The following is a 27,866-nucleotide window of genomic DNA, read 5'->3' as shown; positions in this document are numbered from 1 at the left end:
ACATGTGCGCGGTATCGTCGATGGTGAAACGACTCGACGCGCCCGCCAGCTCCGCATCGCTATTCGATCTCCGCGATTGAACGATAAAATGTAAACAAAATTTATACCGCGACTGTATGTATAAGAGGCATGGGTAATACGTCCTTATACACCAGCTTCAGCTGTACCTTCTGATCCGATTTCTCATTCCGATTCCGACGTCACGGAATTAGACCATACGAAGTGTCGGTCATTCTTCTATCACGCGTGGAAGCTGTATACTGTGTACGTACACAACTCGATTCACCGTCATATGCACCCGGCATCGTAACAACATAAATGCCTTTCCAGCTGCTGTTCGATATTTTATAGCGTGCGCAATAACAGCCTGTCTATTTTCTTCCCATAACCATGGCAGCCTTCGATTTGTAGATCTCGGTTTACGGTTATGGAATTTCCACGGTTAACCATGTACGTACGTACAAACTGCGAATGACGCGCCGTTAAATCGCTTGGACTATGCAGCGTGTCGTGTAAGCCGGAAAGAAAGTTATCTCCTTCGGACGCTGAAATCTTGGACGATTTTATCCTGGGCTTCAAAAATGGTACACCAATGATCGTGGAGGATGTTTGAATTACGCGACAAGGTCCAAAACAAAACTGGAAACTGCAGTTCGGACTCGGATCGGATCGAAAAATCGGGGAATCGCGTTGAGTGCTGGAACCTCGGTACAGCGGAAACATCGCGCAAGAGGTTTGTATTCCCGAGAGGGTCCAGCGGTGCGTGAGGATACGGTCTTGGAACGAGTGCGCTCCAGTTGGCGCACGCGACTGTAGGCAGAAGCAAAAGCAGCGCAGGCGGCAGAAGCTTTGGAGAGAGAGCGAGGAGTGAAAAATAAAAGCCACGAGGAAGAAAGACACCCTCCTAGACGTCGTCGTCGTACAGGCACCGGGAAAAAGCAGCTCTTTCGCAACCGCCAACCTGGGTTTCTCGCGCTGATGAAAGGAAGTGTCTCATATACCCGCCCCCGGCGCTCCGCCCTTCCGTCGCAACGTCGCGTCGCAAAGGATGGATGCAACGGGGGCGCTCAAGACCCGACCGGCAACCTCCACGACGAAACGGAATTTAGCCGCTATTGTCTCGCGGCATGCCCGATCACACGGCCTGTCTTCCCCTCCACCTCCGTCCTCTTATGTCCTCTCATCTTCCGCTTCCTCACCGCTCTCTTCACTTCAATCCGTGCTTCGTTTCTCGCGTAGTTCCGACCCGAGCGAACGGTGCCAGAAGCTGACTGCACTAACCGTGCCCCGAATTTTACTTACCAGTTTCGAAAGCCTTGCTTGAGTAATGCCGATGCACCCCTCGTACAGCTATGCCTCTATTCTATTCTGCGGGCTTACGTCACCTTCTCAGCGTGGGTATATTTTTTCATCCGAACCTTTCGCTACGACTATCGATACGTTAACCCGGTGTAGCTGTTCCAGAGAATCGTTCGATCCTAATTCCCGAGCTGGCGGTGATTAGCTAACGTCATTTTCGTAATGGAATTGGCTTCGGGAGCGGTTGCAAATTGCAGTGCTTTGCGGGTTGAATATCCGTTGGAAAGATCGATACGAATAATTATATACCCATCTCGGAAGATTTTCACCAACATTGGGAAGAAAAAATTAAATACGATAAGCGGCTGTGAAATTCTGTCGACTATGATTTCGTGTCAGTCCAACGTTGTCTGATTGTTTTGAATTTCCGAAAAAACTGTAAAAAATTGTCTATCGTAGTCTTACACTGGCCGGTTGTGGTCAGTGCACCACAATTTTTCACCGCAAACGTCTCGGTGCTGTCGTAGACCGGTGTACCAACGTTTAAGAAGCACAAGAGTGGATCACAGGTATACTCAAAGTATTATCTTGACTTCGTCAAGCGCATTCGATCAAGCCTCACTCGTGCCTGACTAGTGTATATTTTTATTCCAACGAAACGTGTGATTATACAGAGCCAGCCTTTACACGACCAAACCATTGAAAAAAGGTCGAAATTAGCAAACAAGGGTTGAATTGCGGGAGAGCTAATTGTCTACGGAGATCGATAAGCGTTCACCCGGGTATCCCGGAAGTTGGGGAATCCTGACACGGAGAAATCCGTTTGGCACGGGGCACGGGGAAGAAGGTGGCTAAGGGGAGGTGAGGATGAAGAGGACGAGGAAGAGGAAGAGCACCGGGGCCGCTTGGCACCAAATTAAAAGTTGGTTCCTTACTCGAGGCGTGTCGAGGCCGAGCCTTGCTTCGAGTTGAGAGCGTTGCCGACCCTCGCGCGAACCCGGTCGTGGTAGGCGCTACGTCCCGGTGAAGGGCCTGAGTTAGCAATAGTCTAGCACCACTTCGGGTGACACTCGCGAGCGGCCTCATTGTCTCTCGAGAGCGTTCCCCCCGTACCACCGGCTCTTCTTTCCGAGGTGGGCTCTTCCCGCCCCCCGGTACCCCGACCCCCCGTAGCCGTCCCACTCGTGCTGCGGAACCGCGACAGCGCGTGTGCGCCAAAGACCGAGGCGGCGGTGCCTGGTTACACGATGTAGGTACCCACCTACCTTACCCGTGAACTGCGGCCAGCCAGCCTTAATAAGCTTATGCAGCACTCTCCTATGCACTCCGACAGCTAAGCCGTCGTGATATAGTGCGCCCCAGGTATCACCGTTTTCCGTTTCTCCGCGATCATGGGTTCACGACTCGTTAACCGCTCGTCATTGGTTTTCGCCGGTTTCGAGTCCATCCTCGTCGGATTTTCTGTTCAATGAAGAGCGGAAGTCGGTGCAGCGATCGTCCCGAAAGTGAAACGTTCACATTTCGCTAGGTCACTGACCGTTCACATTCAAAGTTACGGAGAATCATTTTCAACGACTTTACATTACCGTAATCTCAATTTTTTCGTACCACGATATCTCCAGAACGGATCAACGACTTTTGTATGGTGTAAAAAATGGTGTCGTTAAAATTATCCAATATTGGCTGGTGTTGTAGCCAGTTCGGTAACTGAACAATAGGTAGTGTTGGATTGTCATCAGACATTGTTAGATTAACGCCAAACTTTTTTCGCCACAAGCCGACACCACCACACTCGACCGATTTCGATGAACCACGATCGATTGGTCTCCGGCTTCGGTTGACCTACGACTCGTTGGATACATTTTCAGGGGAATCGGACAAGCGATCACGTTTTTTCCACCGAAATTCTTATTTTTGCTGATAACGGGATTAGGAGCAAGTTCTAGAACCGGTACTTTCGGACCGGCCTACTTTCTCTGCTTGTTAAACCACGTTTTTATCGGCCGTCAGCAACCCGGAAATAGAGGGAGGGAATCCAGCGCACGGTATGAGGTTCAGTTATATCCCAGCCGTGAAAAGCAGCACTGCCTCAACTGACGCGAGGCGACTTTGAGCCTAGGCTCCGTCTTAAAAGAGATATATGTACCTACATAGTAGTCGTGCCAGGTCTCGGGCGGGAGAGGAATTAAAAAAAAGAAAGGGTTTTCCGCACACTTTAGCAGAGAGGGAAGCGGCAAAGTTTAAACTTTAAACTCGCTGGCGTCGCTCCTTGAAGGGCCGGAGAATAGGGTGTATAAGGTGGATGCTTTATACCGAACCCAAGAGCAGAGAGCCAAGCCGTAAGAAAGCGAAGTTTCGGTTTCCGCCACTTCTAGTTGAGAATTTCATTTGGTTTCGCATGATATACGTACATATATACACACAGAATTTTTTTCCCTTCTTTCCTTTCTCTCCTTACTCCCATTTTCCGCTCTGCCATGCCGATGTATTCTTCCTTTTCTCAGGCTACCCTCGTGCCGCTCTATTTTTCATCCATTTTTTCTCTACTTCTACTTCTATTTCCTCTAGTTCGTCTCTTTTAGCTGGCTGGCTAGCAAGCTAGCTAGTTATTCTTTGACCAAAGTCTAGGTGTACCTACCAACCAGCCAACCGACGGAGAGCGGCGGAGAGCGGCGGAGAGACTCCGGGAGCCGAGAGGCTTGAGGCAGTGACTAATGTATCTTCATTCCGTCCGTGTTTAACTTATTTCGAAAGTTTACCGTCAACTCGACAAGAAACACTCGCTTGCTTCCGTCTGCGTCGTATACCAAACCTCTCCACGTTGCCGCAGGTACTCTTCGCGTGCGTCGCACGTACGTGTGTCATATACGTACACACGCGCATTCTCATCGTTACGCGATGTGTGCGCGGAGGAGACGCGAGCTCGAGACCCAGGAAGACGTCACGTGCCATAAAACACTCGATCCAGAACAAACGACTGTCCAACTTATTCCACCCGAGCCCCGCAGCCGAGTCAAGCTTGCAAGCTTTGACTTTGCACCGCATCTACTATACCTATACCTCTGAGTATCTATAGATCCCTGGCCGTTGGTACGGGTACAGTACACACGTTGCTCGTTGGAGTAAAGTTCTGCCGCCGCAGATCCCGAACTGAGGTAAAACATCCCTCTCGTTGTGTCGTTACTCCGTTTCTTTTTTCTGCCTCCCCTTACACACGTTGCTTGAGAGTAATTCGTTCTCGACGACGCGAATATTCCATTGTTAAAGTCAACACATTAGGAAAATTGATCGGACGGATTTACAGTATGGCTTCATAGATGTTTCCACGAATTTCCCAAGACTTACACACATTGAAACCGAACGTGTGGTTAAGGCGTTTAAGTTTGTATAATATGTATAATATGGAGTGGGCGGTGGAATTACACATATACCTATATACAGGCATAATGGACAGGGTAGTAGACGAGTTCTGAAAACAGTTGTCCTATCATCGCGATGCGGGGTTTGTGCGGCGGTAAATCAAAGTAGTCCTCCGGGAGTTGTCCTCCGCAGCTTTCCTTCTCGACTCACGCGACGAGGGGGGGAAACGCCCGCCGCTCCCGCCGCTTCTCTTACGGACAATCTAACCCCGGAACTAAATATGACTTTGAACAAACGTCTGGCTAATTGAAACCTCGACAATTTCAGGAGACTCGCGCCGCTCATCCAAAGTTAAATTCGCGCGTCACGCGAATATCACACCTACTCCGCGTTTCGCCCCGCAGACGCTTCCAGTCATATTCTGGCTGAACGTGAATTAATGACACAACAATTTTCTGTACCTACCTGCAATTATATTGCCAGGCGATTCCTCCTTCATCTGTAATGCGAAACCGGGGTTTCATTTTCTTCGCGAAATTTCACGGCAATCCGATTGTCGACCCGACGATGAAGACGAGACTGGAACATGTCGGATTATGGAATCTGGATCCTACAGGATCGAGTCCTCGGAGTTGGGCGGGTGTGTAATTGGAAATTTATAATCCCGGCGCCCGTTTCCCTGCCACAATGGAAAAGATTCTTCCAATTAACGAAGAGTACCGGCTCTGCGCGTTGGCTCGACCTCGGATAAAGATAAGACACACCCTGGCGATACTATCGCAAAATAACGGATGCGTACCGCGGCCGTCAATACCGAAGGAACCCTTCTCGTCGCGCACGCAGAAAATCCAATGTCCAATTGAGCCGAAAAACACTGGAATCGGTTTAAACAAAACACGAGAAAAAAACAAAAAACACTAGGTCCTAATCATTTTGAATTAGGTTTTACTTAATTACACGTAAAACCTTTTCTCAAATTGGTTGCTACCGTAAAGCTTGACATCGTTCGAATTTGGTCGGATATACATCCCTGTCACATCTAAGAAGGGATCTTGTTCAATTCCCATGCACTGTATCGCATATTGGCATCGACAACTTTGCTTTAGATTTCTTACACAGGTTTTACCAAACTCTTTGTCTAAACAAAGCGTGGCATTTCACGCGAGTATCTTTCACGTCTGTTTTTTCTCGTTACCGTACAACACGGGGCACGATCCGAGAGAACAGGATTATGATCCTATCTTCTCGGCCCCGTGAGTGGCGTGCCTCTCGCGCCATATTCTCGCTGGCATGACACGTATACGGTATTACGGTACCCACGCGATATCGGACAACTGTCAAAAACGCCAACCGGCAACTGTCCATCCTCTACGGTTTTTGCACTCGGCGACTGCAGTCGGAGTAATTTTCGTCCCGTCCGAGGTTACGGATAGACGAGACGAAGAGCGGAGACCGACCCTCGTCCGGTCGGTGATCAGTGAAAAATATATCAATTCCAATTGCGGTGAGACTCCATCAGTCCTGTAACAACCGTCCCAGAATCGTTATGCCATCTGCATCACCGACACTGCACACGCTTCTACGCGGCAATCGGAATAAAGTGACCACAGATGAGTAAACTCTGCCATTTTCATTTCCCTTTTTCAATACCTCTGCAGAGTTTCATCGACCCCCGGGATTCGGTATCCGTGGTCCTTTCTTCCAGTTCGCTCTTCGGTCGTCGACCGGCGAATCTTTCCTTTTCCCGATCTTTGCTGACCTGTTCCGTCCTCTCCTGTTCGGCGCGGATATTCCGCGGTGCAAAACAACGCTTCCGCCCAACTCAACAAGGGCCGCCATCTTGTTGTTTGCGCAACGAAACCGGATCGGGAACGAGCCAAGTAAAGCCTAGCCTTGTTTCTTTCCGCGCGCTGCAGATCTTTTCGCCATTCATTTTTCAGCTGCACCCACGTACCTAGGTTGGTACATACATACTTAAGTGCATACGTACCTATCTACCAGTAGGTGGGGGTCAAAGCTTGGAAGCGTCGATGTTGCGAATGGCCGACATATCGAAATTTCAAACACGCGAAAATAAAATACACAATTTTAAGTCCATCCGGGAAAGGAGAGTGTGTAAAATAAGGCCACTTGCGCTATCGGACGGTTATACACAAAGATAATCAATTATATTTCGAATCATGTCCTTTGTGTTTACATGTAGTAGTGCTCGTTGCCTATAGTAATTTTGCAACGTTTAGAGTAAGTTAAAGTAGACAAATTCTTACACGTTACAATACTCGGTACCCTATAAACTTACATCCTACTCGCGAATTATTCGGCTGAAGCGACACACCGGTGATATTAATTATTTCCCCGGAAGAAGCAATTATTTCCGACATTTTCATCGATTTCGCATCGAGAATCTTCACGGAAAATAAGAGAGCGTGGAATAGTCGATGCATGCATATACGTTCAAGGATGATTTTTTTGTGTCGTCGCGAAATTTTTAATTTCCTTTTTCCATGCAGCAACTGCAATAACTTCAGCTGCCGAATGCAAATTGAATTCGAAGCTTTGTTAAAATATTCAAAAATCTCTTGCGGCTAGGTTTCTAGTACCTACGCACCGCACGTGCGGGAAAAATGTTTTTCTGCTATACATATCTCTTCACTTCTCTCCGCGTACAATGAAACTTCTTTACCAAGGCGCGGGGTTGGTTCCGTCGGTTTTACGATGCCGAAACGGAGCGGCGGTCTGTTTTTGCAAAGAATTTTTGTGAGGGGCCGAGTTGAACACGCATGGTTATTTCACTCGTGCAGCAGCAGCAGCAGCAGCAACGGTCCGAGGATACACGGGTAGAGTTGTTTTTTGAATCTGCACCGGAACTCTCCTCGCCAATACATTACACACAACATGCGGCGTGCGGATGTATACAGGAAGAAATACGAACGCGATGGAATAGAGCTGTACGTATATATGCCTACAGTAACGCCAAAAGTAAACCCTCGGGGCTGAATATACGCGTGTAGAAACTGAAGCCGGCAAACTGTTGCCACAGCAAGTGAACAACCGGATATATAATACATATACTATACATATATAATATATATATATGTATATATACATATATGTTATACAATATAAAGCCCATAAAGCCCGTCAGCCACAGGCGCGCGTTATGGCTGGTGCAGAGATTGCACTTATCATGTTCACAGGGAAGAAGGAATTCCCCGGATGCCGGGGGTGCGGAAGAGGAACGCGAAAAAGTAGCCAACGAGCCGAGAAGAGGTACCTGCGGGAAATGAAATTTTCAGCGACGAAAAATGCGTGCGGATAGTTTTCGTTCGTCCACCCGAAGTCCAAATTCTATCGGGCGCAGGCTCTTATCGCGATCCCTCGATAAGCTGCATTTTATGACTTCGCATTCATCGCCGAGGTATCGGGAGCGCCGATTAAAACGAAATCCTCGATGTAGGTGCAGGAGGCCGAGGATAGATCTAGTTAGGTACCTACATAGGTAGGCGGGTAGGTACGTAGGTACATACGTGTAATAAAACATAAGAGCTTATACGACGGTGTATAGTAGGTAAATCCGAATGCTCTTGATAGTGGATTACCGAAGCTTTGGCCCAATCATTCAACGGATTAGGTTATCGCCGCGGCGCCCTCGCCGGACGGAATCGAGCGTGCTCGGTTTTGCCGACCCCTTCCTCCCCCCCCCCCCCCCCCCCCCCGCCCCGCCGTTCGCAACGTTTTTATTGAAAAATAAAACTCCAGGATCCGCGGGAAATTGAGTCTGCATAACCTGAAACGAGGTTTGAAATATTGAAGAAACCACCCTGCAGCTCCCCTTTTGAAAGGAGGTTCGCGTCCACCTATACGAGAGATGAGAAAGGAGAAACGGAATCAGGAAACATTGAAGCTCCGCAGCCCCGAGCCGGAGTTCGGTCGGAGGTGTGGGGGCGGGGGTGGCGGAGGGGGGAGGGTTTGAGGAACGAGCCTTCTTAACGCGGAAGAACGCGAGAGGCCCGACCTCGAGGGCCCGCAACTGCAGGGAGGGCTTTCTAAAGTCGTTTGTCTTGCGAATAATTAAATTCTAATCACCACTCCGCCTCGCTGCATTGCAGCGAAAATCCTGCACCCGAGCCGAGTCGCGACGGAGGACGAGGAGGATGAGAAGGTGGAGGAGGGGGAGGAGAGGGGCCGACACTCTTCACACGATAGAATTACGCCACCCCTCCTCACTCTCGCAGTGTTCCGAGCATTTTCTTATCCTCTCCTTTTTTTTCTTTTTTTATTTCGACTTCTTTTTTACTCACCGGTCGTTCCTCATCTCCGTCCTCGTGTCTCCGCAATTTTCAACCTTTTATCCACGATCGGACGAACGAATGGAGGAAGCTAAAAGTTTATACGGTATGAAAATTATTTACACAGTCAAAAGATCGAGACTTTGAATACGAACAGGAGACGGATGAGTGCTGAGGAAGAAACAATGTCAAAATCGAGTTAGGTACGCGACGCCGAGACAAACCGCGGTTGGCCCGCTGACGGTGCGCCGTTACGTCTGCGACTGCCAACACCTTTCACCCTCCTACACTCCAGACCCCTTCAAGTCTTAAGCTCCTGAGACACTCCGATCATCCTGAAACGAGACTAATGAAATCCGATCACCAAACGATCTCGGTGCCAAGATTTACTGCAGAGTAAGACGTGCGGGGCTGGAGAACGGTGTGAAAATTATTGGTCACGTCGCTCTGGTTAAGGACAAGAATTGCAAAAATTTCTCTACCAATCGTCGCTGGTCACTTTTACTTATTTACGTATTTTTTATCTAACTCTTTGCATCGGTAATATAACTTATGCAAACAACCCGCGATTTATATAATATTAATTTCTGAAGACCACGACGGTCCTGAATTTCTTTTTCAAGAACGAATTGAATACCTTTTTACAAGGTTTCGAAAACTTGATTCTATTCGGTTCGAAAACAAGCATTAGCGTATCGTAATCACAGATGTGCGGGTAAGTTGATAGGAAAAAATATATTATTTCATCGAATACAAAAAAAAAAAAAACACGCCGGTGAAATAAAAACCAAAGTTTTTTCGATACGTTTCCCAAAAAATTCCCCACGGAATTGCAGTCACTCCATTTTTTGCAACGTTGCATAGGTATGTTTTGTACGTATACGTGCCTATAATACGTACGCGTCGCATGCCTCAGAGCGAAAACACCGTCGTGCCAGAGTGCAGCAATTTATTGATAAAACTTTACGAAGCGCTTGGACACCGTATGTACGTACGGTACTGTGCCTATTATATATTACATCAGTAGTATACATACATATAATACATGTATATATGCTTTTTTACGAATCCGAAATTCCTGCAGACTTCGAGAATAAAAAAGAAAAGAAAAAAGAAAGAAAAACTACTCGCACCTCCGCAACTTTTGCGCATTGTTGTTAAAATAATGGAAAAAAAGAATAGAAAAGAAGAAAGAAATAAAAAATTTTACCCGTGCTGCGTTTCTTTCACGCGAATCATACCGCAGAGCTGCGGGGTGTTGGATCCAAATTCTCGCCTCTCCGAAGCCAAGGGTGGGTATTATAATAAACGTATACCTGTAACCATCCGGCGTAGCTTGTTGCGATTCAAATCTCGATTACTGCCAGCCGCAGTGATTGGCGACGCGGCGAACCGAGCGAAGTGACGTAATTTAGCAAAGGGTTGGCGATACGAGCGGGGTGATTTTGCGGAAACGGGAGTTGCGGGGCCCGAAATCCCGCTGTCGCACCGCTGTCTGTCCGAGTGACGTATCATTGTATCGGGTGACCCAATTAAAACGAACCGACCGGTCCCGATTCTCGCGTAGTACTCAAAATACACGCCCGTTCGCGCGTGCCGATGTAGGTATTGGTGATGTATCGAATGTAAATGCTTTAACTGATCGCGAATGCGAATATACATTTTAAATCTGGCGCCGTTCCTCTATGGCTAAAAGTTGACAATTGGTTGACCGACAGCGACAGGTACACCATGCAAATCACACGCGCACATTAGCGCCGTTTGCATCTTATTACGAAAATTCCCGAGCTGATCCGAACCAAGCCGATTGTTTGTTTGATTATTCAACGACAAATTGATAACAGAAACAGAATAATTTTATAGCCAGAGCGTTATTCAAACGCGAAGGCAAACTTTTATAATAGAAGGTCATTATCAAACTGATGTTTTTTGTCTTATTTAATGTTATTCTCACCATTTTTATAAGCAAAATATGAAGTATTTGCGACAGTCACGTTCGTAAAATATTCACGCGATTTTTGCGAATGCGGCTGCGAATATTCGTTGCATCACTAGTAGGTATAATAACAGCGACTGTCAAGCGTTTTGCAAAACTATGTGTAGATAAATGACTTGTTAATAAACGGCGATTCTCGAAATAATTCAACACCGTCTAATGGCCGTGAAAAAATGAGCTGGGACTGTGAAATACATCGCCGTTGATTAATTACACGTCTGCGTACGATACTTTTGACAAACGAATGAAAACAAAAAGTTATTCAAACGAAGCAAAGTAATGGGAAGAATCAGGAGGAATCAACACGGTTCCTGGTCGATTTCTGCCGAGGCCAAAGAGAGAACGGGAAGTCTCGCGATACTCGGTCGCATATCCTACAGGATTTACCAATTCTCCTCATTAGCGTCACACCCTGTTACGTATGTGTAATATCCATGCATTACTCAGGCCGCATGACGGATTCTGAGAGTACGGGCGGATATACCCGCGGGGGACTTTTAAATCGGCTTACGCAAGGCGAACAACTTCGATGGGCTTTGCCGTATCAGAGTTCCATTCCGGAGACAGCTGTACCACGCCCAAATAAAAATGGCATTAAAGTTTTTCGAATCCTCTTAACCCGACTGGTGGTGCATTGATCGGATGATAAAAAGCTGCGAGAAATCGATTGGAGAAGAAAACAAAACTCCATCTGTCCGAATCCGGGTTTGCCAATGTCGAAATCTAAGATAAATATTGTAACTTGGAAGTTATTGCTCATTGCGGAACTCGGTTGCAATTATTTGCCAGTCAGCGTATATTAAATAATTGACGTTAATATTATTTTTCATCGAAGACGTATAAGTCTTGAATCACATCTGATTGAACAACTGATTTTCGCGTATCTTATTTAACTTTCCATTTCCAGCATACCTACTGAGTTTTAATAAATCGCGACCTTATAAGACGTAGAATTTTCTTCGGCAATAGAAAGGATGAAAAATTGAAAGCCGTATAATGCAGAAGAAGGAAACAGGTATAGTTTCAGTATCGAAAGAAGCAGCAGCAGCAGCGGCAGCAGCAGCAGCAGCGGCGGCTCTTTTATTAGCGCAAAACGGAAACAGTGGAGAATATCGGAGGGATTCTACCCAAACATCGACAATATATGTAATGGAGATGTGAGTAATTGTTCGCGGAGTAAAAGAAAGCAGCAGGGAATCCGGGTTGGTATTTTCTCGAGGGTTCCGGATGAATCCGGCGCGTAGCCGTAGACCTTGGCGGCAGCTATAAGCCCCTAATGCATTTCACGGGGAATTGGTTTTCCAGATATTGCCAGGACCCACCGTTGCCAGTTTGGTACAATTGTACTAAATCTAGTACATTTTTAAACTATTTAGTACGTCAACACGCCCCTCGTCGATCTAGTAAGTTTTTCACATTCGGTATCCGGATATGAAAAAGACTCAAAACGCATGAAACCCCTAGTTCATCCTCAATCGGAAAAATAAAGGCTTGGAAAAACAATTGGTTGAAAAAATAATGCCTCGAATAGCAAAGCCGTGAAACCAATTTATCGAATGAAGATTTAGAGGGTTGAGTTGCGTTGGGTTGTTCTGGATTCGTGTTTGTTTGGGTTGTGTTGGGCTGGACGAACTTTTATTCGTCAGATTTCCCGCAAATCTTTTGTCAAAATATATGAGAGAATGTAAAAAAACTATTGCTTCACCGTATAGTTTTGTAAGTCAAATCTGCGACTCATACGGCACGTTGTAAATAAAAACCGAGATCTTCGTATGAGATTTAAAGAGTAGGCAAAAAAAAAAAAAAGAAATAGGGAACGGTAACGTTTCTACGTATTTATTACGTACTCTATTTGATTTGAAGTAATCGCCAATTTAATTGTACAAAAGTTCGAAATATGTTGCGGTGTGGCGCTGCCGTCTGGTACCAAACGATAGCTCAGGCGGAACGGCCGCATCAACCAGAGCTTCGCGTACTTTGCACATTCGCGGGCCAAGGCTCGTTGGATTCGGGGCACAGAGGACGCGCCGAGTCGACGAAACAGGGATTTCACTGCGCGAAAGTGTGTTTCCTCCGAGATTTTCTCGCGATCGGAATATATCCCGCGTTCAATTTTGAACGAGAGTGAAGAAATGAATGGCGACGAAGATTTAGCGCGAGGAAATCAAGGGATTGCGGAATTAGTTCCCAATTGAACAACCAAAGCGCGGATAGAAGAAAATCCCGCCGTTCGCTGTTCCGATGCGATTTAAATTAGCACCTGCCGCCGGCTTCCATTAAATGTCGCTCGATCGGGACCCTCGAGACAGCTCCGGGAAATTAGAAGCATGCCGTGAGAAAGTTCAAGTCGTATAATCCGCGGGTACGCGCGGCTGCGTCGCCCCACCTTCCCTTCCGCCTCCGCTTCGTAAATTCTCACTTTCATCCCCTCAGCGCAGTACGTCTGCCGGACTGAATGATCGTCTCGAATGTGTTCAAGGGTCCGGGAATCCCCTACGGAAATTTTCGCGTTTTAATTTACATATAATTTCCGTAACGTTAACACGATCCATTCCCAGCTACAGCCCCGACGGCGGGATCTTATCGAGAGCGTGCGGTGAAGTAGGGAAGCGGTAAGGACGCTCAGTTGTACCGCAGGATCATTGCTGCGGGCAAGTATTCGCGAACCGCGAGTTCAGTTTTTGAAACTTTCCGACTATCCGGAACGAGATATTCCTCGTCGCGTGCGACGGATGTCTTTTCCCGGATGACAGCCTGCGAGAGGTTGGAATACTTGGACAAAGCGGAGAACTATGGATACGGCTTAGCCGCTGCTTCGGTGTAGGTATGTACGTACAGTGAATTTTCCTCTCCTACTGGATATATTTTCACTCTACGGCACAAAAGGATCCCCGTGCACCCTAGCGTCTAGCTACGCGAGAACGAGGACGAGGATGAAGAAGACGCGAACTGCGGGTAGATGGAAGGAGAACGCGGGCAAATACGTAGGTGGAATTCAATTTAATAATAGTTTTCTCCCATATAACCGACGGAATCGAAGTGCCCCGGGTGGATACCCGGTCTCGCTTCTTCTCTTCCTTCTTCTTCTTCTTCTTCCTTTTCTTCGTCTTCTGCTTCTTCTTCCGGGTGGCTCTAATAAATCCGTCAATTTGACGTTACAGACGGACCGTCATAGGGATCGAAAGAGCTGGCTGGAGAAGAGAAGGTGAAAAACTGATAGCAATTCGATGCAATCGAGACGGTGTCGAATGGACTCAAAGCAGTCGATGGCTCTGAAATTGCATCGTCTATTGCAGGCCGAATGTCGGAATGAGAACAAGTCAATTATCGTGGCGATGCGATACACTTATACGTGTACCGCAACTGTAATACAACATCGGATCGCTCTGTGTAATTCGTTAAGTATACAACGTTGCGATTTCTGCACTGCAGCTATGATGCAGAGGGTTGGTTTACACGCCGGGATAAATCTGTGCCCTGAGTGCAAAAACAGGGGATTGCAACACGAGAAAAGCGGTGGGAACGGGTGGGTAAGGGGAGGGAAGAAGCGAAAAGGTAAAACAACAGGATGAGCAGATCGCGCGCAGTATTTCGCATGGACCGTATTCGCGGACAAAATCGGGGGTTATGAATCACCGAAGGATGCAGCCCTGCGGGGCAAGGGGTGCAGAGGCGGAGGAGCTCGGTTTGGAACGTGTAACGTGCGCAGATATATTTCATTACGCCGCAGCTTCCGGTGTAGTAACAAATAACCGGAAGTAAAAGAGTAGAAGAGGGAAAAACATCGCCGCGATATAAAGCTGTTCGGCTCGCATGCACTGCACACAGCTAGAAGCGAATATGACGTAAAACCCCCGTACCGATACGGCCGATTTAAAAACGCCCGCCGAATTTCTTGTCGCGACGATCGATCCGGGAAACGCTGATACCCTAATTTCCCGCAAGCTCTCACGTCACACGGATACCTGCGAGTGACCGGTGGCCGTTAGCCGACGTCTCAGCAGCAAAGCTTTGAACCCGACCGTTCATTCGCGAGCTTTCCGCACCACGAATAATCCGGTAGGTAAACGCAAATTATACCGGGGAAATGAATTATTTGGTACCAAATACGAAAGCACACCATGTCTGGAATTTCCACTGATACTTATCACGTGACGCGGTCGATGCGCATCGCGCCACTTATTACGCTTCAACCAAATTACACCCCGTGATACCCGGTTTTGTGAAACAAGTGCGGGAATTTTGGGGAATTTATAGCTCGACAACCGGTTATTCGATTAGATTCGGGTTTATTTTGTTCAAAGGTATGCGGATCTCAGCTTTGTCAGCGGAATAAAAACTGAAATGAATTATTTTTTATATAGAATCATTACGTATCTATGTTCGACGTATCGTTTGTTTAATACCTATTAATGAACATTACTGTACTTGGTATAACACCTTATAAATGTTTCGCCCGATTAATTGACGCTGCATTTTCATCGACGGCGACGAACCCCCGCGGGGCGCGGATTCCGGGTTGACGTCGGGCCAAGTTCCTCGCTTCCTCTACCTATGCATAACCCCGGGTTATACCTAAGAATCCGAGGAGAGCCGAGATGGGGCGAGATAGGGTGCAGACTCGAAGTGATCTGATAGTGGTGTTGTGACGTCAGGAACTGCACCGGAGGATCGCGACGCAGAATGCTGACTGGATGTACGTCGGCGGCGGCTTCCCGCGGAGACGTCTCGAAGAGAGCACTCCAAAAGCCAATCAAATAAAATCTCGGTGAGCGGGATCTGCGGTTCCGCCGAATCCGTATTCGAGCCAAGGCGAAGAGCAGCTGATTCATTTCAAGATAAAAATTTTTTCATCACGCGAAGATGAGGAGAAACGCTCTGCTCGTCTTCTCAAGGATCAGATTCCACACCTTCACCGACGATGATGCCACGGTTTTCATATAAATAAAGTTAAAAAAAACCTCGCATTGATTAATTCTAGTACGAAGAATTCGGTATCGACGTTTCAGGAATTTTAGGGAGATCCTTGGCGAGTAAATCCAATTGAAAATTCATTTTACTCCAAGAATAAATACACAACTGTTTATTTAAAGTTGCATAACTTCCACACAAGTTCCCTAAATTTTCGTACAATTTTTTAGTGTAATTTACAATTTTATCATCATTTTGCCATAAATAATTTTTTTTATTCACCATCCCATTAGTTGAAATAATTTTCTCGATTAAAATAACGTTCGAATTTTGTTTCCGAATCCACTGAATTATAAGATTGACCGTATGTGTTTGACGCTTTTTGTCAAACTCGAACTGATTTTTGAGGAAACTTACGGCGCTGCTGCGTTTTGGCCGCCGCGGGAAATCACCCTGTGCAGTGTATAAAGTACACGCATTATATTCATCGAGATACCGAGGTGGATTGTGCGAAGCGACTTTTTCGTGACCTTCGCGTCGGCCAATGACGTCATTTTTGAGTTGTTTATAACTGTCTTACAGGATGTACTTCGTTATGTTTTTTTGATTTTTTTTTCTCGCGATGCATCAATTTTAGTCTGATAAGGGCCCCCCTCAAAGGGCGGAAACGTCAGAGATACGTTATTCTTATTGATGACCGTTGACACCGAGTAACCCCCTTTTTCAAGCGGAATTATACCGAGCGGACCTATATCAAGCGAAATTACATCGAGCGAAACTATATCGAGCAGAACTATATCAACGACCAATAGCCGATTAATAGGCTGTCGGTCGGTAAAGTGTTAAAACTATGATTAAAATCAATCATGTGTTTTGTCAGGGCTGTTTGTTTATCCGGGTCAGATCGAATGTTACGCTTGTGTTCGTTAAGGTCTATTAATCACGCGCCATCTCAACCCTGGCCCCACAATAACTAAACAAATAATAGCGCGGTCCTATCAGCTGCCGAGTAACACGGCGAAGATCTACGGCTCGATTAATCCTTCGTGGGCACAATGCAGTTCTGCTGGACTTAATTCGAAAATCCCCTTCCCGCAGCGTTCCAGCTTGACTGCTTTGATCGCACCCGGTTTGTATGCATGTGCACCGGTGGGGATTAATGAGCCGGCGTCACATTTATACAATCTGTTTGAAGAACGCATTTTTTTGAAGGAGGGCATTGTTCGGGTTTGAGACACTGGGTTATACTGTGGAAATTAGTTTCTACAAAACTTGACATTTTTCATCTCGAATCTATATGGGGAATACATTCTATTAGTTATTGTATCATGGAAACAATATGTCTGCAGATAAAATGAATTAAAACCTAAGACGTAAAGCGAGTAAATGCCATACTCGTCGCAAATACCTTTCTCACGTAAACAACATACAGCGGTATTCACTGATCGCTTTAAAATTCATCGATTTGTAATTAGTTTACTCTTTGACGCGCTAATCTTACAAAGAACCTTCCTGACGCACCGCAGGCAATTTACTCCGAATCGAAACGGCTACGGCACGCATTGATTGTGAGCACTGTAGCCTCGTTGGACGTTGTAAGTTTTCGGGAATTGAGATCACACTCCGATGGCCGCAGGTACGCTCTTCGAGTGAATTCGGACGTGGATGCTCAGACCCGCTTTCGTTTTAAGAACCCTCTTGCAGCATCTGCACTGAAACTGACGCTTCGACTCGGACGACTCGACGTGCGACACCATGTGTTTTCTGAACTTTTCTTTGCTCTCCGTTGAAGCTTCGCATAATCGGCATTTCTCCGATGCGTGCATCCGCACGTGAATCTACGCACGAAATATCGATGTCATTATACGATAATATTACATTTTCAAAGAAAACGTTTCATGCCAAAGTTTTCTAATCGCGTTACACACCACCGAGTTTTCGGTAAAGGTTCCCGGTGCGGACGATGTTTCGCCTGCACATAGACAACCGAAGATACATCTGAGGTACTTGTGTATTGCGTATAAGCGTAACTAGCTACGCTTGCCTATCTATATAATAAATATCGCAGGCACCGGGACCTTCACCGATAACTACTTAGGTTGTGTGTCGTTGATTTATTTTGTACATTATTTTGCATTAATAGAGTATTTACGCCTAGACACGGAATCGCCGAGAGGTGAATAAATATCGTAGTTACCTTGAAGCCGTGCAGGCTCGCGCAGATCTTTTTGCATAAGGGGCAGTTGACCGGGATTTTTGAGTTATCGGTGGTCGAGACGGGGCCGTCACCCTGAGCGCGGCCGACGTCGATTGTGTGAACGTTGGCGGAAGCCAGGCGAGTTTCAGAAACGACTCTGGTTCTTTGGTAAAAGTATCGTTTCTGGGGGACGGCGTTTTCCGGCGTAATCGGGTCGAAGAACTCGTCGGAAAAATTTGAGTCCGCGGAGCTCGGGGATGAAAAACGGGTTTGAAAGTCCCGTGCGAGTCTGGCTTTCCCGTCATAAAGCCATGACGGCGATGAGCGTCCGGTGGAAACGGAGGAAGCCGCGGAGTCGTCGTCGTCGTCGTTACGATCAAGGAGGGGCCGGACTTTCTTTACTTTTAGTAAATTCAGAGGATCCGAGGGGAGTCCGCAGCTCTGTTGGAGGGCGTGTTGGCCGCTCGATGCAAGTTGGTAGTTAATTACGTTCCTGCTCGTACTCTTGAGGGACTCCTCGCCGCGGACCTGTCGCTTTTTTAAGAGTCGTCTTTCTCGCTGCCTGTGTCGCACGATTCGAAAGCCGCGCGTTCTCTTCGCTCCGTTATCCTGCCGCTCGTTCGAATCGAAAACACTCGCAAACGACGAAGGCAGCGAGAAATCCTCAGGGTTTTCCTCCGCACGGCAACGATTGGTCAATGTCGTGTAACTAGCGGTCAATGACCTCGCTGTTGAGCTCGAGTAGATGAAAGATCGGTCCAAATCGCTCTCCCCGCGTCGGACGACGCTTCGCGATTTCCTACCGCTCGATCCATCCCGCCACCTGAAACTCGACATATTCCTCGAAGTGTGCATCCGTTCTCGACAGACTCTATGTCGGTAATTCGACCTGAACAGATCTTGGGAATCGTGGAAGGAATTACTCGTGCCGAATTTCCGTAGATTCGGCATACTTTTATTCTTCGAACTGTACCGCTGGGACCCTGCATGGCTTGAGACAAAGGCTCGGATCAATTTGTCCGTTCTTCCCACTTGCCGACGGAATTTATCCGCGATTTTTAATTTCATAACGCACAGATCGCACACGTTGCTCGGCAGGCCATCTCCTCGTTTTACCTGCAATACAAGATTGTACCAAGATACCGTTGTGTTTTGTACAAGAAACTACACGCTCTAACATTCGTAATAAAACTCGGCCAGAGTTAATGTCGAAAAGACGGTAAATCCACGGTGAAAAATACATAATTCATTCACTAACAATAAGTAAACACCGTCTTTCCGAAACGTTTCGATCGAAATCACCAGATAGAAAGAGACCGCATAGACGCAAATGTGAATCGGGTTGCCTATCGTGCCGCGTCTGCGACGCCTGCTGGGCACGACATATAGGCAACCCTCCTGCAATTTTCCGTGTCATTGAAGGGCGAAAATGGTTGGTGTAAAACATGAGAAAAGGAAACAGGCGTGAGGAAAGAATAGGTTAGTAAACCTAACAACTAATGTGGAACGATGAGGCCGATTTCGTATCGAAGTTGATATTGATCAGAATTGGTAAATATCATTGAATAATCGTTATTCATACCTGAATGTCGGTGAACTTTCTAATTTTATTCAGCAGACCCGAGGTAGTGAAGATATTTTGGGGTTTGTGAACTTTGAAAAAACACAGCCGGCACTTCTGCTGAATGTCCATAATGTCAATGCCAAAGCAGTAAATATTTTTAAATCGACGTTTCAACAAGTAAATTCACCACAGCTACTTCCAAACGACCATCACCGTCGACTGTCGCCGTGTTTCTTTGTGGGAAAAAAAAAAAACAGTGCTGACACCTCGGGCGCTTCATATTGTTGGATATTTGCCGACTTAATCACTAATTGTAAACCGAGTAGACAAACTTTGCGTCACCTGATTATGTTAGGTTAGGTTAGCCAAAAGGGTTGCTTTCAGAATAGATGCCGTCGCATCACTCGAACGATAATTTGGTCCGCGCGGACATTCCACCTTGCTCATTTACGGCCACAAGCCGATATTCAAAAACGCTAATTGGCCGGATAATTGTCGGACGACTATCGACGATACACAGTCGGATATCCGATCCGTATAGATATATATGGGTGCTGATTGACTATTGAAATCACGGAAAAGAGACAGGCCACTTGAATGGAAGTCTATATTATGAAATGGCCAATTAGCACGTCGAACCGATCGTAATCGCTCGTTGTCAGATGCCTTTATTGCATTTGCGTATCTGTACCTATGACGTGCATGCTCCACATTTTTTACATTCAAGTATCGCAGTTGATGAGACGACGCAGGCTTTGTTTTTGATAGTATTATTCACTTTCCGGCTTCTTTCGCGATTGGTGAACATATCGTGAAGTGAAGGTGACGATCACATAAGCGTTTCTTAAGTTTCGACATCGCCAGATAGGAATATAAAAATATATCGTAATGGCTATTCTTTGAAATTTGAAATAACACTCAGATCTATTAGTGATTTATCGATTGAATTTGAAGGAACCGAGTGAAAGTATTGTTACATCATATAAGCGATCATACCTTCCGTAGGTGCACAGGCATTATTCCATTAACGCTTGTACAGCCGATGAGTTCTAAAACCACACAGAAGTGCTTCAACTTTCATCAACTTTGTGCAGTAAGCAGAATGCGATACCCTACTGCTTTTAGATAGGAATTCGCTGATTCAGTAGCTTCATTTGCTGCTGAACATGGCCTGGAACGGGTCGCGCACAGAGATTGCTCTTGTTACCGGTAAATAGAAATTAAATCCGACAAACTTGCAACTGGACAATAATTTTACAGATTTTTCTTGCTCTTTGTTTAACAACCTGCAGGCGGTAGCGGGTTCTTGGGTCAGCATATGGTCAAGCATCTTCTGAAGGACGAGACAGTACGGGAAATACGGATACTGGATAAAGTTCGATTCAATAATATTTTAGGTAAGTAATTTTCCACCGAGTTTATTCAAGCATAATGACTACGTTAAAGCGCAAGTCGTCGCCTGATGACGGGATGAGTAAAGCTTAGAATGAGTCGTATTTATTCGTGAAACTTGTATAGTAATTTTTCTGTAATATGTTATTACACGCTTGGCCAGTTTATTGTGATAAAATAAGATACTGACTTCTCGGAGGAAGTTTTCTGTCCGTTGATACTCATTCAATCTGGCTAAAACGATCGGCTGATCGGTCTACCCGGCGCCATATTGCTCAGTGACGCCCAAATGTGGAAGCCCAATATTTCCTCTCGTGAATAATGAATCGGTTGTTTTTTTTCGCTTGACCCTAACACAGATCTGCCCGAGGGCGGCAAACCTGTAGTATATCTCGAGGCTGATTTATACGACAAGGAGAAATGCCGAGGAGCTTTGCGAGGCGTCGACGTCGTTCTTCACTGCGCCGCTCTCGTTTCGTACGATTTTCCACCCGACGTAGAAGCCCTCCACCGTAACAATGTGGCAGGTAAATTACACGTAATATCGTTAACTCTCACGAAGCGGTATTTACTGCCCTCGCTACACTGTCAGGGCCGATCAAGTCGCCGCAGCATTGAGCGCGAGAAGCTCTCTCATTCCTTGCTTCTGTAATCACTGCATTTCAGCTACGAAAAATCTCCTCGAGCTTTGCGTAGAAGAGAGTGTCCCTCGCCTCGTGCACTGCAGCACCACCGAAGTCACCCTTCAGTCGTACGTCCGCGGTGGAATCGTCGCGATGGTTGTTTACTCCCAGGAGTCAAGGGCCCCTCCTCCGGATGATGAGAACAGATTGATCTTACGGGAGTACGCCACCTCCAAGCTAAGGGCTGAAAGAATCGTCCTCGCGGCCGATGGAACACCACTTAAGAACGGTACAAAGCTGTTGGCACTGTTTACTCACCGAGTTCATCATTCTCGCGTAATTTTCGTCCAGAAAGCCAACAATGTGAATCGGCTTTTCGGTAATCATTGCAAGATGCGTGACTTGTCTTGTTTCTGTAACTCATTCCGGTACTCTCGAACTCGTGAAAGATTTCACCCGTACTTGGGGAAAAACTGTTTTCCTTGAAATTCATGATCGAATATGATTCTCGAATAATAATAGGAAACACCCTAATTGCGAATTCCTTCGAGCACTCTGCCGTGTAATATTTTCGAACGATTTAACGAACCGGAGAAAATTTCATTAATCTCTCTCTCTTCTCTGCGAAGGTGGGACGCTTCGGACAGTTTCTTTGAGACCCCCGCTGCTCTACGGCGAGGGTGACTTGGGATGTGTTTGGCAAATTTTGAAGGTTGCAAAAAAGCAAGGAAACTCGCTGGTGAGGGTGGCAGGTGTTGGAGGAAAGCAAGAAATGGCGTATGTAGGTGAGTTCAGCAATGCGTGTGAATTTTCTAACAGAAATTTTATAATTCACAATAATATTGCGGGCAGGCAACATGGCGTGGGCATTTATATGCGCGAAAAACGCGCTGGCACGATGTCCGGACGGGATAGGAGGACTTCCGGTATTCGTAACGGACGATACAACGGTAGAGAATTTGCTTAGATTTTGCGAACGTTTGACGAGGAATTCCAATCACCACGTTACTTTGTCGTGGTCTATTCCAATAGTGGTTTCCTACATCTGTGCCGTGATAGCCGAACTAGCGATCGCTTATTTACCATTTTTTAGGAAAAAACTTCCCGTAAGTATTGACCTCTTGAGTTTTTTTCTTTCTCTTTTGCCACTTGCGGATGGGAAAATCGTGGTTCGACAGTTACGTAAAATTGTCAGATATCACCACGATCTTTGATTGCCTACCTGGGATCCATGATTCTGCATAATCGAAGTCGAGCCGCTATTCACATCGGTTACACACCGATCTTTACCAGGGACGAAGCGCTTCGAGTTTCCTCGGCTTACTACTCGAAAGTGTTTAACTGACAACTGAAGAAGAATTGAAGGTAATCTTATGAGAACCTTTTTCTTTTTGATGAGACTGATTGTGAATTTGCCGATTTTGTCATCGATGTGATTTGGGAGTAGGAGAGGCGTGAAATAAATTGATATTTGAAAGAAAGACAAAACTTGTTTCGATTAACTTGTACAGTTTATTGCTTCGAAAACTGTTCCACATAACAATAAATACACTCAAATTGGACTATCTTAGTTTGGTTCTTTCTAAAATACAAACTACAATGGAAACGCGATTTGTCTACACGCGGGAGATGTAGAGAGTTGTTTAGAGTCACTCAACATCTCTGAGACTTATACGTATAAAGTGCAGTTATAAGGGTGGTTAACGTTTTATTCAAACGCAATAAACATTGTGGCCGACCTCTTTGCAACCACCACATCAAACACACTGTAACAATTTTATTGTCAGGACCCATAAACTGCATTCGTTTCAGTTTCGACCGTGCGTTATTAACAATTTGCGGATGCGTAAAACCTGATGCGCGTGGTTGTCGTTATTTTTTTTTTAAATATTTTTTAGCATAATTCCTAAAATTCAATGAAGATATTCAAAGATACGTGCTAAAAGAATAGTAATAATAATAAGACGGTAATACAAGAATGCGAAATGCAACATTATGCAGGCATTGATTAAAATCCACACAAATTCATTTTAATTGTCAAGTTTTACGTACATAACGGTGATGTGTGTACTGTAACTGTACACTTACAATTAGTTATTAAATTTATATGAACAAAAATCACCCTAGCAGAAGAATTATTAGAAAATTTAAACTTGCGGTTTAAGAATTCCGTTTAATAATATCGAAAAACTCAATTCGCGCCTTGTTGCTTCATTTCCCAGCATTCTTGTAGGTTTTGCAGTGCCGAAAAATTACATTACAAATCATCGTCTATTTCAGGCTATACATAATAGTAAGTAAAATCTCTCACATACCGCGTTAATTATTACATTTATAGCTGAATAACAATGATCGCACAATAATTGCTATAACATATTACGATAATCATGATACTATTTACAAAAAATTAAATAAGTTTTACATATGCATGTATGCATATACGGGTATAGGCGCGTCGGTTTCATTCTCTGAAATCAATCGTGACGTTACGCAATTATTCGTGCGTATACCATAGTATTAAGATACCTATAACGAATTAAAATTTAACAACAGTTCAATTACATATTACTTCAAGTTGACATTTACAATTCACTAACTACTATAATTTGGATCGGTTATTTTTTTTTTTCACTAGTTTTTTGGTTTGCAATTAATATTATGCCTATGACCAATTTTACTTTTATCATTACACATTATTATTGTAGACTAACGTCGAAACCGATACTTAAATACAATACTGTTAAAATTAAACGGTTACACGAGGCACGTAGATAATTGGCCAAGTATCTACACTTCTTTTTATCGGCGCAATCTCTTGAGACCGTCGCTATGAACATACAGGCTTTAATTCGTTGCCTCTGAAATTCCAGTCACGATTCGCAATATGGAGTCAAGGACTAATTGCATTCTTTTACAAATTTTTTCTCATCCTATTCCCGAATGACCATTAATATTCATTTCCTGCATTTTTGTTTCCATCACTATTTATTTAAAATTACCTATGTTATTGGTATTAGTTTTTTCTTTCAATTATTATTTTTCGTATCCGATTCAAGTTTATAGTGCAAAAATGGGCGATTACCATTATTATTATTATTTTTGTTGTTGTTGTTGTTGTTTTTATTATTATTATTATTATTATTCTATAACAATTCTAGCCACACTACCAACAACTTTTTAGTTATAATCTGGTAACATATAATTTACAAATAGGGTATCGTATTTATAAGTAACAAATCGTTACGAATAAGCGGGCTTTCCGTGGATTTGAAAAAAAAATACTGATAAATAAAAATTAATTCATTGCATAAACTCTGCGATAGATATAACAGAAACAAATCTAAAAAAAAAGTTTATAAAATTCGGCGGGACTAAAGCGTTGGATAATTTGTTTAAAAATGAAGAAACAGAAAAAAATATATAAAACAAATGTACGTTACATATTTTCAAATAAATGTGTGCGAGGTGATGAGAGTTAAGAAAATCGAGAAAAGTGAAATTAAATAAGAATGTATGGCTTTCCTAAAATTTAAATATTGGTTTTTTCAACGTACCGAAACACGCGAGGTGTAGAAACGATAGCTTGAATAATTCAAGCCGTCAGGTTTGTAGCAAGCTCAATGGATAAAATTGATATTTGAAACACATTCAACTCAACAGGACTCTCGTCAATGTTACCAATCCATTGCAGATGGTACTCTGGATCCGACTGTAAAATCCTTGTACTGGGAGAAAACGCAGATCTATATAGATTAAAGAAAAGGATTCGTTATCTGAAGAAGGTAAAGTTGTGATAAACATAACAGAGCCAAATAGTCTCATCACTCATCTCACCTTATCCTTCAATCTTTGGCACAGCTGTAGAGCTATGGTAAGTAGAACCAATGCTTCATTTAACCACGGTACACTACACTCAGCCTGATGTGTCTCGTACTTGACGCTACCGTGGGCATTTTCCAATTGATAAACAGCTAGAACTAACTTGTAGCTTTGTATATAAAAACTGATCGCTAAATTGTCTGGTAAAATCGGATTCAACGATCTCTGAAACAATACACATAGTTCATTATTATCATTTCTATTTACGATAAAAAGCTTTCTGATTGTTTTCTTTATCTCAAAACAATATCTGGATAACAGAAAGATCATTTTTTGTTACCATGTTGCGACTTTTGATGAGATCGTCTATAGTTTTCTTTCGTGGTACAATAAGGCTGGTCCGACTTCGCTGAAGGCATCCCAAGATATTTCCCAATATGTGCATAACCTCGTCAGAAGTTTTAAAAAGATAGTGACGATCGACGTTGTCTATGTGAGCGATAGCCTGCTGCAAATGATTGGCCGCGTCTTGAATTTGTTGGAGTTTCCAAGGATGATCGTTCTGTATGCTGGTTCTCATGTTGGTATTCTGTTGACGCTGAACCTTGATATTGACCTCCTGAGGTTAAAGAATTTCTTAGTTAATAACAAAGATTAGAACACCACCAGCAAAATCAATACTCACCGCATTTGTAATACTGTCCCCTGTCAAAACTATGACGCATTTCACTTGATCGTGCGGTGCTGTAAACACGAATCTGTCTGTCTTGTATGGCTGATCATTTCCGAATAATGCCAGCGGAAACCTCTGTGCGCAGTCCTTGATAAGAAGAAAAAAGGAAACATGTAATCTGTACTCTGCAATTGTAGAATATTTTAGCTACTCAAAGTAGCGTTGCATAACGTCAAAAAGTCTAATCGTTGAATATCACAACTCCGAAGGTTGGAGAGCGGTTATTTTTTTCCTGCTCGGAGATGAAAACTTCACGACGACTCCAATTATGCACACTCGTGTAATCAATTCAATTACAAACAATGTCGATACGCACCATTAAAATGTTGCGCAACTGGGACAGCGACGAATGTACTTCCTCGCGAAGCACCCATTCAAACTCCATTTGCTGAATAGAAAAAAGATCACTCAATATCAAGTGTGAAATTCATGTAATCAATTTGGGAATTGAAAAGTGCGACGGGTGATGAGAACTCAACATACGGCAGTAACAATAACGAATAAAAAGAAACGGGAGGAGGGTCATTGAAGGGAAAAAAAATTTCCTAACCTCAAAGAATCAAAAGTCGGTGCAAGATATCCACATGAACGTAAAGCTCTATTATTCTTATCCCAGACAAGTATTTATACAGTACATCGTCTTTAACGCTCTATTAAACGATTAGATAAAAATATTTACGATGATAAACGAGACAATTACTCACGAGATTGTGCGCCTCCTCCTTTTCAGTATCCGCCATTTTTATTGAGTGTAATTGATGGAATTCCGTCTGCGCAATGCTAGAAGTAATGCAGTGAAATACGTTGCGCAGTTTTCTCGCCGTTCAATTCACGAGCGCGAAAATAGTACAATGGATTATTATTGCTTTAAAACCGCCATGTTGAAAAGCCCACCTACGCAATGTACCATCATCGCAAGTGTTTTCGAGTAGTCTTTGCACTTGATTAAACATCGAACTTCTGGTGAACCTGTACAAACTTATTACACGTGTGCTTATTCATACCTATGTGTCGTACAATTGTGCGTTAATTGGGTTACGATCGGTCTTACGATCTTTACGTTACACGTATTAGAGATAAGATTTATATAAGTAACGCGCGATCGACGAGAAGAATATATTCAATTTTTTCATACATTTATTGTCGTTTTCTTTTTGTTCTCGTTATAATTACCGATGAAAAATGTATGTACCTAAACCGCGGAGACCTGATAATCCGGAAATAGAAATGTGCAGCAGTTCCAGCAATTTTTTCCCAACGTTGCATGCACATCGACGTAGCTTTGTTTGATTTCTCATTATTCCCTACCTATACCTATGTAGTGAAGGGCTCCTCAAATAATTTGTCTAGTCTTTGATAAGACAAGATCTCGACACAACATAGTAATATAACTGGAGCTCGTTAATCAATCCGCTGATGAAGCTACGTTCTTAATATGACTACATTAATTGACTACATATTTATTAACATGTATAATTATTTCGAAAAAATATCATTTTTCTCCGTGCGATAAATTTTATACTATTTTGCGCTCTGCCTCATTAATATATTATAATCATTGTGTTTGAAAATTTCAACGGGTATTTTTTCAATGATATTTCCAAGAAAGTATTTATTCTTATTAGCTTCAAATTTATTAAATGAATAATTATACCATTTTATAGCAATATATATACAATGCAC

The 27,866-nt window shown here is 44.3% G+C and overlaps 3 protein-coding genes across 6 annotated transcripts in view; 1 reads left to right on the top strand and 2 right to left on the bottom strand.

The window, feature by feature from the left end:
• The window catches only part of LOC107222152 (3 beta-hydroxysteroid dehydrogenase/Delta 5-->4-isomerase type 4), a 36,209-nt gene extending 12,865 nt beyond the window's left edge, over positions 1 to 23,344 (top strand). Inside the window, exons 2-8 of one of the 4 annotated variants that reach the window (XM_046740443.1) lie at positions 20,622 to 20,709; positions 20,877 to 21,013; positions 21,368 to 21,535; positions 21,675 to 22,010; positions 22,261 to 22,416; positions 22,484 to 22,737; positions 22,827 to 23,344. In XM_046740443.1, the coding sequence (XP_046596399.1) occupies positions 20,935 to 21,013; positions 21,368 to 21,535; positions 21,675 to 22,010; positions 22,261 to 22,416; positions 22,484 to 22,737; positions 22,827 to 22,976 (1,143 nt within the window). In that variant the 5' untranslated portion in view covers positions 20,622 to 20,709; positions 20,877 to 20,934 and the 3' untranslated portion in view covers positions 22,977 to 23,344. Of the gene's footprint in view, positions 1 to 20,621; positions 20,826 to 20,876; positions 21,014 to 21,367; positions 21,536 to 21,674; positions 22,011 to 22,260; positions 22,417 to 22,483; positions 22,738 to 22,826 lie in introns of all 4 variants that reach the window. The other 3 variants (XM_046740440.1, XM_046740442.1, XM_046740441.1) reach the window with 3 other exon arrangements.
• LOC107222151 lies at positions 16,952 to 19,169 on the bottom strand. Its single transcript, XM_015661389.2, has 2 exons — positions 18,053 to 19,169; positions 16,952 to 17,693 (listed from the first exon to the last, which is right to left on the bottom strand). The coding sequence occupies exons 1-2, from the start codon at positions 19,118 to 19,120 to the stop codon at positions 17,472 to 17,474; spliced, it is 1,290 nt and encodes a 429-aa protein (XP_015516875.2). The 5' UTR covers positions 19,121 to 19,169; the 3' UTR covers positions 16,952 to 17,471.
• LOC107222154 (protein rogdi) lies at positions 23,124 to 27,151 on the bottom strand. Its single transcript, XM_015661392.2, has 7 exons — positions 27,078 to 27,151; positions 26,888 to 26,963; positions 26,500 to 26,571; positions 26,136 to 26,270; positions 25,791 to 26,069; positions 25,466 to 25,675; positions 23,124 to 25,374 (listed from the first exon to the last, which is right to left on the bottom strand). Exons 1-7 carry the CDS (start codon positions 27,134 to 27,136, stop codon positions 25,306 to 25,308), a joined length of 900 nt encoding a protein of 299 aa, XP_015516878.2. The 5' UTR covers positions 27,137 to 27,151; the 3' UTR covers positions 23,124 to 25,305.
• Positions 27,152 to 27,866: the final 715 nt, after the last annotated feature.

This window comes from Neodiprion lecontei, chromosome 5 (assembly GCF_021901455.1).
Source record: "Neodiprion lecontei isolate iyNeoLeco1 chromosome 5, iyNeoLeco1.1, whole genome shotgun sequence".
NCBI lineage: Eukaryota > Metazoa > Arthropoda > Insecta > Hymenoptera > Diprionidae > Neodiprion > Neodiprion lecontei.
Note: the sequence above shows the minus strand (reverse complement) of the source record. Positions and strands in the feature narration are given on the sequence as shown.